This window comes from Oikopleura dioica, chromosome XSR (genome assembly GCF_907165135.1).
Source record: "Oikopleura dioica chromosome XSR, OKI2018_I68_1.0, whole genome shotgun sequence".
Lineage (NCBI taxonomy): Eukaryota > Metazoa > Chordata > Appendicularia > Copelata > Oikopleuridae > Oikopleura > Oikopleura dioica.
Window position 1 is genome coordinate 12,078,784 of NC_137294.1, and position 12,237 is coordinate 12,091,020.

The following is a 12,237-nucleotide window of genomic DNA, read 5'->3' on the forward strand; positions in this document are numbered from 1 at the left end:
TAATTTAACAATTTTCAATTTCCTGAGTCAGGATTCTTGAAAGTCGCGGAGCGGCTTTTCGAAAATGAAGCCGCGTAGCGGCTTTGCCAAAATACCAATTAAAATGTAAGTTTTTTTAATTCTAGCGAAGCCGCTGCGCGGCTTTTGAAGAAGTTGAGCCGCGGAGCGGCTTCGCTAGAATTTGAAATACTTAGTGTCATTTGAATTGGTATTCTTGGCAAAGCCGCTACGCGGCTTCGTTTTCAAAAGCCGCTTCGCGACTTTTCAATATTCCAACCATGACTCATCTATTTCTAGCTAGGAATTAATTTCAGAGCTTCAAAAATGGCCTCTTTTCTTCATTTTTTTGATGCTCTAATTGAATCAATGCAACGAGCCGCAAGTGGTAAATGAGGCGGTCGATACGTGTTTGGTCGTTTGGACGGCCGCACCGGTGGCTATCTATTCAATTGTGGCACACCTCGCTGCTTTTTCGAAAAGCTCCATCACTGTTCTCTTTTTTGAGAAAAGGCCGCAGATCGACCAATTAATTGGAATTACGGTCTTTTATCATTTTTTCAGCTTCGGAGCATTTTCGGAGAACAACAACAGTCTTTAATTTCAAAAATCAAATTCGAAAAGCGAAAAAGGCAAAACATATTTTGGCCGCGCCCAACAACAATTTCGAATTGGGTCTTTCTAATCCCTATTTCTCTCCAGAAAAGAAAACGCTTTGTTTGAAGCAGAGTTTGTTTGCGTTGTTCTCAACGGTCGGAAAGCAGGGATCAGCCCGTAACACGAACTCGGACAGGAAATTCGGAAAATGTTCCACGTTCGATTTTCTATTTTGGAAAGAATCACTTTTCGGAAAGGACTTTTCACGATCCAACTTTTTTACTATTTTTGTAAACTTCATAGAAACTCCGGTTTTCTTAAGAAAAAATGGCGATAAGAGATTGAGTTTTTTCAATTAAAAGAAGCGATCCTGTGTAGAAAACCTGAGTCAGGGTCAGACTGAAAGATCTTAATTGAAAAGCCGCGTAGCGGCTTTTAAAACGAAGCCGCGAGCGGCTTTCTTAAAGGAAGAAAAGGGGATGGCGTCTGGAACCGACAAAAAAATTCGACAAATTTCGCGTGGGCGGCTACTCGGCTGCTGAGTGGCCGGTGAGCTGAATCCAGGCTTCAGATTGGTTGAAAATTACCACGCAAATTTTGTCGAAATTTTTTGTCGGTTCCAGACACCTCCCGAAGAAAAGAGTTAACTTTGTCGAGAGTCATGTCAATTTCGTTAAAATCTTCTCTAGAAAAGAGAAAAGGGCACCATAACTGCTCTTTTGTCAACTTGTTTTTGACTTTTTCATTTTCAATAAATCGGAAAAAGCTACTTATCAATTGAATTTTGACTAGGAATATTACCATGAATAACTTGATGATAAAATAGCGAAGAAATATGACTTGAAGCAAATTTCAATCAGGGAGTCCCTCATCTGCCTGCTCTTGGGCTTGGAGACCTGTGGACAAAACCTGAGGCAGGGGCTTCAAAAGCTTTTCTGGTTATAATTTACTGGGTGAATAATGAGTCGACTTGTCAAATTGGTGCGGAGGATATGAGCGTAAAAATAAAGTCTGAATTTTGCGCTTTATCGAATTTGTCGCGCGCGCTAGAACAATAAGCGAGTCCAACCGAATTTTCAAAATTCTAAAAGTTTATTTCAGTCAATCGACTACAGAATCGACAAGCTGTTTCGGCACACGAACTGCGCGCCGGGCATCATCTCCCGAAAATACGCGCTTCCTTCTAACTCTTCTCAAAATCGCTGAATAAATTTAAAAAAATTATGAACAAAAAATCGAGATTTACCAATCGTGTAAAATGCCGTCTGGCTCAGTTTGGGTCGAAATCGGCTCCGACTTGAATTTCACGTGATTCAGCTCGATCGACGCAATACTGAGCTCGGCAACCTGTGTAAAAACCTGAGTCAGGGTCCAGAAAAAGAATTTTAATCAATTGATTTTGAAATTTTTCGAGTTTTTAAGAAAAATCTGCAAAACCGCTTTCAAAATCAATTGAAAAAGCTTTCTCAGGACCCTGACTCAGGTTTTCGACACAGGTTGCCGAGCCCACACACGAATTGAATGAACAGAGCAAGCAAGACCTGCGCAAATCCTTGTAAAAACGAGTCTTTTTCAAGCGGTTTGAAATTAAAAATGCAAATGAAAAACAAAAATCAACACATCGACTATTCATGTGCGATTATGTTAATCAAGTGAGCCAGCGAGTTAAATTTCAAACCATTTTCTGGTGGAATTAACGGCAATTTCGGACCACTGGTGACTGAGCTCGGCAACCTGAGCAGAAACCTGAGTCAGGGTCCTGAAAAATATTTTTCAATTTTAAGGACCCTGACTCAGGTTTTCACACAGGTTGCCGAGCACAGACTAGTGAGCAGCAGCGTGTGAATAAAGACATACAATCCTTGCAGCTGGGCTCAGCAACCTGAGTGGAAAACCTGAGTCAGGGGCTTTTCAGATCTTTCAGACCCTGACTCAGGTTTTCAACACAGGTTGCCGAGCCCCACCTGGCAGGATGCATTCAATTGTTTTCCTAAAAGATTAATTAAGTGGATTGCGGCTTGTTTAGCTGTCTTTTCCGTTTTGTAAATACCTCGGCATTTTGAATTGCGAAGCGACGAAAATAGCGAAAGAAAGATCAAGCACACGTTGAAGGGAGCTCGCTTTTTCGAGCAAATAAATCGCGGCGAAAGGGAGCACAAGAACGATTAAAAGTATGAAGCCGGCTCTGAAAATTTGCTTTCCTGCACGGGTGACTTCATTGATTCCGCAAAGCATGAGAAAATAGCTTGAAACTTTGACAAAACTCCACAGCAAACACTTTGCAAGGTTCCCTTTAATTCTAGCTTTATAATAAAGTGACACCCTTATTCTCTTTGACAATAAAAGAAGATTAATCTATCATTAGTAAGGCTTCCATGAAGATTAAATAATAAGGGTATCACTTGGTTAATTTTACGGAAAAATCGATAGAATCGTCAACTAATAATAAAGTGATACCCTTATTTTATGCGACAAAAACAGATTAATCATTAGTTAGGTTTCTCTAAAGGTTGATAATAAGGGTATCACCTGGCTAATTTTCACATAAAAATCGATAGAATCATGACAACTCATGATAACAGCTTCATAATAAAGTGACACCCTTATTCTCTTTCACAATAAAAGAAGATTTATCTATCATTAGTTAGGCTTCCCTAAAGAGTAGAAAATAAGGGTATCACTTGGTTAATTTTACAGAAAAATCGATAGAATCATCAACTCATAATAAAGTGATACCCTTATTTTATGCGACAAAAAACAGATAAATCATTAGTTAGGCTTCTCTAAAGGTTAAAAAATAAGGGTATCACCTGGAAAATCGATAGAATCATGACAACTCATGATAACGTAAAAAGCTTCGTTCTGAAACCCTTAATTTTTCTAGTAAAGTAACTCTTTCCCTGATAATTAAATCTTCTATCTTCACGATTTGGTTGCTAAATAAAGCATTCCTGAAAAAGAAAGCTTAATTTCAGAAGAAGGCAAATAATCTAATTTGATCAAAGCAGTTTAGTTTTGTTTGCAGGTCAAAAATAATCATTTTTCAAAAGCCAATAATTTCTAACGAGTCAAATTAGCGCTCGTTAGTGTTTTTAGAACTAGAATTATCAAACGATCAAAAACGGAGCAACTAGACCCGTGTTTTCGGAAAACAAAAGCTGTCTTATTTTTGGGCAAATAAGTTGGGAACCCCATCCTCTGTCTTGAACACTCCGATGTTGAGAAAAATGTAGCCTAGTAAAAATATTCGCAGCATTTTCGTTTTTTGGGGAAAAATTAGAAAAGTTTGGTGTTTGCCGCCGCAGCGGAAATTACGTAAGGAGGATAGCCCAGCCCAAAGCACGGAATTTGCCACGCCGGAAAACTTTCTATTCATTAGTGAAGACCCAGAGCGAGAATTTTACTTTTGGCGTTTTTAACATTTAAAGTTGAAAATCGAATTTTCGCATTATTGAATCTTTGCTCAGTTGAGGTTGGAACTGACCTGCGCTGAGCTGAGCTCAGATAGATAATAGATGAATAAAAATTATTAAAATAATTTGTAAATATTTAAATACACTTGTATTTAGAGCGGAATAAAAATTCCGACAAATTTTGCGTGACAATTTCCAACCAATCAAAAGTTTGGATTGAGCTTAACGGCCAATCAGCAGCCGAGTATCCACCCACGCAAAATATGTCGAAATTTTTGTGTCGATTCCTGACGCCAGCCCCTTAGAGCTTCTTAGGAAGCTTCAAAGAGACTATTATAAGTTAGAGGTAGTCATAGAGAACAAAATCTTGTCTGTACTTAGCCCTGACTGAAATATCGAGTAATAGTTCTGACCATTTCGTTTATTAGGGAATATTTGCATGATCTGTCGAGACAGTTGACGCGCTTTTTTAAGGTTGTGCAAGTTATTTCTCCCATTTTTCAATGAAATGCCCAGAACACCATATATATTTGGAATCAGTGAGAAAAATCTAGAAACTTGACCTTTTAGTTTTTCGAAAATCAATTCCGGTTGCGATTCTAGAGCCGGAAGTTGACGAAATTTAGCAGTTAAGATAAAATGTGACCTATCAAGTTAAAGCCCAGAAAATTCTGAGTCATCTTATAATCAATTCATTAGAAAAAAGTCTCAACCCCGGTCAGATCGATCGCTAAAATCATGAAAAGAGGCATAAATTAATGAAATTTTCTTCATTTTTTACCGGTTAGTTTGGCCGCGGTTCGGTTGAAGTCTTTTTCCAAATTACTAGAAATGTTCTAAGCTTTAATTTGGTATGTCACACGCATGAATTTCCTACAAATCTCACCAACTTCCGGCTCTAGAATCGTAGCCGGAAGTGATTTTTAAGAAACAAAAAGGGTCTTGATTCTAGATTTTTCCGCTGATTCCAAGAATGTATGGTGTTCCAGGGTTTAAAATGGATGTCGAGCACAATGCTCCGAACTCTTCTCGCATGAGGGCGCAAGGTGCGCGGAGGACTCTGAGTCCTCCGAACATTGGGAGAACTGATGAGTTGGCGATAAGACTTAAATACGCTAATCGAGCGTAACACCTGGGAGTGAGCACAGCAGGGGCGGAGGGGATATTATTGTTCTACCCATGCTAGTATCAACTTTATTATCAATTCAAGAGGCGATTAAGAGTGATAGCGTTATTTCTTTGGACATATATGTATCAGAAGAAAGGTCTTTTCGAGCAGAATATGGATTTTACGGAATTGAAAGAAATCGTTGACCTTATTTCGCGCCTGACTTGAAGTATATTCCGATTTTTTCAAATCAGAGCTATAAAATGAACCTTTTCGATCGGTTTGTTTCCCGCCTCTGTCGAAACCGATGAGACTCTACGTATAAAATAGGACCAAAAGCCCTTCCCTTGTGATCGATGATAAGTGGTCGTAGATTGGTGGTTCCTAGACCCTGAGCCTGAGAGTTCTGCTTTTTAAACCTTATCATCGAAATTTAGTGTTTTTGACCCTTAATTTAGATTCAGCGCAAAATTTCACTCTAAAAATGATTTTTAAGTTTTTAATGATTTCAAAAATATGAGCGTGAAAATTCAGTTTACCGAAATTAAGCTCATTCAGGGGTACTACGCGATCAGAAATGATAGCGGTGTTTGAATAAAGATTGACACATTTCACGCTGGGATGAGGTCCCTTCCGTACTTGCTCACCCGGTGTGTACTCTCCGGAGGTTCTCCCTAGGCGCTCCTCAGCGCACTCTCCTCCGGCTCCCTGCAAAGAGCGCTCTTCAACGTCTTTTCCGATCTTCCACCTCTTTTTCCGAGCGCCCTCTGGCGGATGGAGTTCGGAGCATTATGCTTTTACCCCTTTAAAATGAAGAAGTGGGTGAAATAACTTGAATAACTAACATAGCAGAAGACATTTTACCAACTCACTAGCGTTAAATTTTTATTCCTTCTGCATCAACTCATCTTGATTTTATGGTCTTTCGATTTCAATCAAAAAGTCGCGCAAAAATAGCAAAAAATCAACAAGGAGTACCGATTTCGGCAAATGCGCTGACGATTTCCGATTTTTGCGTTTTTAATCCCGCCCGTCTCTCTTCAAACCGGGACTCTTTTGTTTTGGCTAAGCGAAAATTAAAGAATCAAAACAGAAGGGGTCGACGTAGTTCCGGAACTATAAATTTGTGTTGCCCAAAATATCCAATTATTGGAAAACTTCGGAAAAAGGCTTAAAACTGAGTTTGAATGGAACTCGCTTTTGTTGCTCAATTTCTAGTGTTGATGCTTTCCTGGGAAACTGTGGAGCGAGGATCGGTGATAACGGAAAAGAGACACCCTTTTAGCGGATTTGGCAACAGCAAATCGGCGCGAAGTTGGACTTTCTCAAGAAATTGGCGAGGAAGACCAAAAATAGAGCTTGATAGAATTCTTTCGGCTTTTTTGATGAAATGGTTTTGTTAAAATAAGGGTGTCAGTGTATTAACGAACGAAAAAATCAGCCGAAAGTCTTATAGACCAATTAAGAGTGTAATTTGTATCACGCTCTTTTCTAAAAATAGCCTGGATTGATATTGATCCGCTGCGCACATGAACACAAAATCACTCAAAAATAAGACCCAGCCTTTTCGGCTCAGTTTGCGTCACGGGAACTCTCCTCTCCTGACTCTGACAGCATCTTTAATTCTACTGTTAATAAGATCATTTTTCAGCATTATTAAAATTTTTCTTTTACGAATTTGGCAAATCATTTTATTGAAAATAAGCAAATAATCTTTTTATTAAAAAGGAATTTTGTGCAAACTTTCTAGCGACCAGGACTCGAAAACCTGTGTAGAAAACCTGAGTCAGGGTTTGATGGTGCTTTAATAAAGCAGTGCCGCCTCCAAATCCTGACTCAGGTTTTCTACACAGTCTTTCGACCCCAGCTAATGACCGACTTCATACAGCATAGATGCCAAAATGCAAGACTCGCACCAGAAGACAGTGCAGCAACCAACAGGCGGATCTATAAATAATTTGAAATTTGCAGAACTGAAGCATTTTTTTTTGTCTCAGGAAGCAATACTACCTGTTATTTGTTGACTTTGGCGCATACGCTCGCGTTCTTCGACGAGGAAAAAGACCGCGATGAATCCAAAGCAAAATCCTTCAAAATTCAAGCTTGTTTATTCAAAAAGAAAAAGCAATCAAACTTACGCAAGCAACAGGGTCCTCCATATCCGCCGCCACTCATTTGCGAGACGCTCCCATGCGCGCAGCAAGGACACCTGAAAACTTGAAAATTTGAAGTCCTAAAATTTTTAAAAACCAAAAAGCGGAGCAGCAATGTCCATCACACCAACTCAAACTTCGGTAGTCGACTTTCCAGCTCTTCTGCGCGTACTAGAATTCTCCTTTTTCAATTTTCCTTGTTGTTGTCCGATATACCTGGGTAGTGATAACATACTGTGGCTGAGTTGTCACGACTTGCGCTTCTACTGTTGTTTGTTCAGTGTAAGGAGGTGGTGCTCTTTATTTGGTTTTTCGAAGTCAAGAATATGAATAAGGATTTAATAAATTCCCTTCTTCTGAAAGTTTTAGATTTCTCTTAACTTTAAAAGCCTAAAATATCCTGTTCTTTCTTTTCTTCTTGTTCGAGTTTCGATTCTTCAGATTTCTTGCTTTCTGCCATTTCTTAAATCTGTGGCGTTCTATCTCGAAAAAATGGTCACTATGATACGAGGTCAACTCTCATGCTTCACTATTAAAATATATTTGCATTGAACATGATTTATTGAGCTTCTAGTCGTAGGAATGCTTTTCCTAGCTATCAAAAGTTTGCTCGTCTGACAAATAAATATGAATTCTTATTCTTAAACTGACAACATAGAGGAGTATGTATAACAGTGATTGAACAGGCTGAGAATGCGCTTATTATTGGCATTCGTAGTACTTGACTCTCATCATTTATGAGCGAAAGATTATTGAAACTAAAATTTGAAAGAAACAAGATGCTTTGAGGCGTACACTAGATTGCGCGGGTAGTTTGCGCCAATTTTTAACCTTTAGAAATTCATTTATTCGACCAAGATAATATTTTTTTTATTCTGACACTAGAGATGAAATTCTCCGTCAATTTTGCATCAGAAAAAATACAGTTTTGTGAATTTATGGAAATTTATTGTGCTAATTTTTGTAATCGTAGGGATGAACTAAACGCTGAATACACTGTATTAATTTGTTTTTGATTATGCGACGATTTACATTCCTGAATGCAAATGCGATAACGGTGGCTTATAAAATGAGAAAATAAATCAATGTGAGCAAATTTCAGCAGCAATGCGCGAGAAAAATATCAGGCTCTTGACTCTGAAGAATTGTTAGAGCAAACGTTCGTAAATTAAAGAATGGCCAAGGTAATAGAGATTATATAAACGAGATGAGGAAAAAATATTTCAAGAGCATCATAATTACTGGAAGCTCCAGTGGGATAGGTGCTGCTGCTGCAAGACTATTTGCCTCGAAAGGATTTAACATTACACTTCATGGACGGAACCTTGAAAAATTGAAGAAAGTTAGTGACGAATGCATTCAACTTGGTGCAGCTGGAACACATATTGTTCAGCTTGATCTTACAAAGATCTCAGGTAGGGTAACTGAAATGAAAAAGAGAGAAAAATATAAGTTTAGAGCTCTCAAAACTGGTGACGGAGACAATCGAACAGTTCGGAAGGCTTGATGTTCTGGTTAATAACGCAAGTGCAGGAAAGGTTTATCTACTTAAGGACCTCCCCAACGATTTTTACTCTGATCCTGTGAGGGGTCATGAAAATTTAATTTAAAAAAGAACCTTTTTTCTGCTGCCTTTGGAAACATTGAGGACATTGATGAAGAAATTCTCGACAAAAATATAATCATGAATATTAAAGCTCCTGTGTTTTTGATCCAAGCGGCTCTTCCCTTTTTGAAACAAAGCAAAGGGTCCATCGTTATCATATCTGCATTGTCAACAGTCATACGCACAAACAGTAAATATTCATACAACACTCAAATCCAATTATTTACAACAAAGATTATTTCCCGGTTTCAATTACAAAAGCTGCAACAGATCATGCTGCTTTACTTTTGTCTGGAAATTTGGCGGCAGACGGAATAAGAGTTAACACAATTCATCCAGCAGTGACCGATACTGAGATTTGGGAGACCACGGGAATTCCCGAGGAAATGCGACCTACTTTGATGCAGATCGAAGGAGAGAAGCAGCCACTAGCTGGAATCATAAAACCTGAAGAGATTGCTCAGGTATTTATTCTCAACAGAATATAAAACGAGTAAATAAGACAATCTGGACGTGTGTGGATCCAAAAACACCAAGCCTGACAGGTCAGAAGATCATCATCCATGGGGGGCGTGGTGAAGACTGTCCATGGAAAAATCCATTTTTAATGATGTAGATTCTCTTCCTCACATACATAAAATTAACTGAATAAATAGTCTTAGCAATGCAAAGCGGATTCGACAAGCCTCCTGATCTTATAAAACTTACAGAATAAAATTTTTAAGATTGTCTGAGCCAATACGGTAGATAGGAATGTAAGATGAAGAAATACCTGGCAGAGATTTTTAAATAAACAATTTATTTTATATGATCCAATAAAAATGCACAAATTTTCTTATTCACAAATTTTATTTATTTTTAAAGATGATCATCAGAAGAAAATTTTAATTAAAGAAAAAAATCTAAAATCTCTTTCAAGAAAAACAAGCAGTTCGTGATCGAGGACGACCAGGAGTTTGGAGAACTGAAAGCTGGCGTTGTGAATGCAATTGATCAACGAACTTCATCTCGCGTAAAAATCAAAGGATTTTATTTAACCCGGGAGATAACAGCCGACAATGCGGAAAAAGAAGCAAAGGAACTTAAATCTCTCGGTAACAAATTTATTTTGTGGATCAATTAAAAAAATTATGATCAGATCATCGAAATATTGTGAAATTCATTGATTTCATCGGAGCAGAGAAACCATCGTGGTGTTACACAAGGATGAGTTTCATCGTCATGGAGAGTCTCGATGGTGGAAGTGTTAAAGACATGATAGCAAAACGACTTACAGCAGGAAACTTCCTTTCTCTTCCTGAAATCAAAAATCTAAGTGTTCAACTCGTTTCAGCTGTTGCTTATTGCCACGAGAAAAGTGTTCTTCATCTTGATATCAAACCAGCAAATGTTTTTATATCGAGTGATGAAAAAACTGTAAGAAAATCATTCGAAATAAAGTACTTTATTCTTCAGATTAAACTTGGAGATTTCGGCAGTGCCCGCGAGGTCTCAACAATAACGATCACTTCTGCTACTTCGGGAACTATTTTGTCTACCGAGATGTACTCAACTCCAGGTTTAAAATGCTTATTTTATAACAGAAGGACATTGTTTGAATTTTAAGAATGTCTTATGAATGAACGCAAAAAATCTCCAAGCATTGATGTCTGGGGACTTGCTCTTGTAATACAGGGAAGGTTTAAATACTCATCTCATATGAAAAATATAAAATATAATAATAAATAATAAGGAATAATAATAAATAATAAATAGATAATAATATAAATAATATAATATAAATATAAAATAAAAGTTCATTTGTGACCTCATCGAAGGAAATAATAACACTTCATCATGCCTTTTATCCCGAAGAAAACAAAATAAAAGCAAATATTCCATTTGAAATAAGTAAGAGATTTATCTAAACACATCTATCAAAGAAATTCAGGGCAAAATATTGTGGCTGGACGAAGAAGAGATATCAAAGATTTTCGCACTGATGCTGAAGAATTCGTTCCTTATCAAAAATTTTTGGAGAAATGTCTATCAGCGAGAAAAGAGATGAGGCCAAAAAATGCAATCGTGCTGAAAGAAGAGAAAATTTTTCAACATATGCTCATTGATGATACTGTTGATCGTGAATACGGGAATGAAAAGACTGAAGATGAAATCGACAAATTAAGAAGGCATATTGAAATGCTAGAAGGAAATTTAGAGAAACAAACAAACGAAAATTTACTGCTCAAGAAGAAAATCATAGATCAAGAGGGGATACTTGATGAGGATAATCCAAAATGGGTTGGAACATTTGGACGAAAATCAAACTTGGTTGCGGATTTTGTAAGAAAACTCACTCCACTTGATGGTCTTGGCCATTACTCTGGGCCTGACAAGTCGCAAAAGGCCGGAGGACCTCGACCTATAATGGGCGAAACTCATCTTCAAGAAGTCTGCAAAATGCTTTTCTGTGGTCATCTTCAAATCAATTTGAAGGTTCAAGAAAATAAATCTATTAGCTTCATATTTTCAGTTCTGGATGTTTGACAAAATTGAAGGAGAATTCTGCGGATACTCTATTTCTTTTCAAAGAGAAAAAAATGACTCTCTCGGTGTTTTTGAATTCATTTTGAAGATTGGATCACCAGGTTTTAAGTCTTTTTTTATTCTTTTTAATGTCATGTAGGGCAGGATTCATTCACTGCAATAGCAGAAGAAATCGACCCTCCACTTGGGAAAATAAGAAATACGGTCGATTTAACGAGTGTTCTCGAAGACGATAAGCAAACAATGAAATTTGTCGGGAAGAATAACATGGTCTACATACGATATAATCTGACGAGAATCGTTAAAAAAGAAAAGTTTTGAATTCTTTATTATTAAAAACTGCTGTATTGGTGACTAAATAAAATAAATTCAATTTTTTGCAATAAGAATATTGGCTCTCCAGTAAAAAACTTGCCGTATTGCCATATTGATGCCATTTGAAATCGAGGGAGAGGTGTCTGGAATCGTCAAAAAAAATTTTGCGTGGAAATCTTCAACCAATCAGAAGCCTTGATTCGGCGAATCGGCCAATCAGCAGCCGAGTAGCCGCGCACGCAAAATTTGTCGAAATTTATTTGTCGGTTCCAGACACCTCCCAAAATCGAGCTGGTTAGAAGTGGTCGCTTTGAGCTTAAGGGATCTCTCCCCCCCCGTTTTGGCCATCTTTGACTGGAAATTCAGCCGATTTGCGCTTATAAATTTGGGCGTACAATAGCTCTACGGAAAGCTCAGGTGCTATCCGCTATTCTCTAGTACAGAGAAGTTTTTGGGGCGCACTGGTTATGTCGCCGAATGTCGCCGAATGTCGCCATTTTTTTTCAAAAAATAGGATTTATG

At 37.9% G+C, this 12,237-nt stretch overlaps 3 protein-coding genes across 3 annotated transcripts; 2 read left to right on the forward strand and 1 right to left on the reverse strand.

The window, feature by feature from the left end:
• Positions 1-6,792: 6,792 nt before the first annotated feature.
• Positions 6,793-7,791, reverse strand: LOC145709490 (uncharacterized). Its single transcript, XM_081787180.1, has 7 exons — positions 7,664-7,791; positions 7,485-7,566; positions 7,366-7,439; positions 7,254-7,324; positions 7,126-7,203; positions 6,983-7,062; positions 6,793-6,861 (listed from the first exon to the last, which is right to left on the reverse strand). The coding sequence occupies exons 1-6, from the start codon at positions 7,726-7,728 to the stop codon at positions 6,983-6,985; spliced, it is 450 nt and encodes a 149-aa protein (XP_081643306.1). The 5' UTR covers positions 7,729-7,791; the 3' UTR covers positions 6,793-6,861.
• Positions 7,792-8,291: 500 nt separating this feature from the next.
• LOC145708609 (putative oxidoreductase SAS2370) lies at positions 8,292-9,539 on the forward strand. Its single transcript, XM_081786298.1, has 6 exons — positions 8,292-8,452; positions 8,497-8,683; positions 8,727-8,800; positions 8,896-9,064; positions 9,109-9,338; positions 9,377-9,539. The coding sequence occupies exons 1-6, from the start codon at positions 8,444-8,446 to the stop codon at positions 9,488-9,490; spliced, it is 783 nt and encodes a 260-aa protein (XP_081642424.1). The 5' UTR covers positions 8,292-8,443; the 3' UTR covers positions 9,491-9,539.
• Positions 9,540-9,573: 34 nt separating this feature from the next.
• On the forward strand, positions 9,574-11,840 carry LOC145707945 (uncharacterized). Its single transcript, XM_081785539.1, has 9 exons — positions 9,574-9,649; positions 9,794-9,968; positions 10,013-10,290; positions 10,330-10,432; positions 10,481-10,546; positions 10,690-10,764; positions 10,805-11,349; positions 11,387-11,501; positions 11,540-11,840. Exons 1-9 carry the CDS (start codon positions 9,635-9,637, stop codon positions 11,719-11,721), a joined length of 1,554 nt encoding a protein of 517 aa, XP_081641665.1. The 5' UTR covers positions 9,574-9,634; the 3' UTR covers positions 11,722-11,840.
• Positions 11,841-12,237: the final 397 nt, after the last annotated feature.

What these genes read in the sequence shown, in the direction of transcription:
- LOC145708609 (XM_081786298.1), top strand. An exon ending in TGGTTAATAACGCAAGTGCA is followed by an intron (nt 8,801 to 8,895) that starts GGAAAGGTTTAT and finishes AACCTTTTTTCT; the next exon opens with GCTGCCTTTGGAAACATTGA. An exon ending in AACCTGAAGAGATTGCTCAG is followed by an intron (nt 9,339 to 9,376) that starts GTATTTATTCTC and finishes CGAGTAAATAAG; the next exon opens with ACAATCTGGACGTGTGTGGA.
- LOC145707945 (XM_081785539.1), top strand. An exon ending in GGGACTTGCTCTTGTAATAC is followed by an intron (nt 10,547 to 10,689) that starts AGGGAAGGTTTA and finishes TGACCTCATCGA; the next exon opens with AGGAAATAATAACACTTCAT. An exon ending in TTTGAAGATTGGATCACCAG is followed by an intron (nt 11,502 to 11,539) that starts GTTTTAAGTCTT and finishes AATGTCATGTAG; the next exon opens with GGCAGGATTCATTCACTGCA.
- LOC145709490 (XM_081787180.1), bottom strand. Translation starts at nt 7,728, where the DNA reads ATGGCAGAAAGCAAGAAATCTGAAGAATCGAAACTCGAACAAGAAGAA. An exon ending in GAAAAGAAAGAACAGGATAT is followed by an intron (nt 7,567 to 7,663) that starts TTTAGGCTTTTA and finishes AACCAAATAAAG; the next exon opens with AGCACCACCTCCTTACACTG. An exon ending in CATTGCTGCTCCGCTTTTTG is followed by an intron (nt 7,325 to 7,365) that starts GTTTTTAAAAAT and finishes TCAAGTTTTCAG; the next exon opens with GTGTCCTTGCTGCGCGCATG.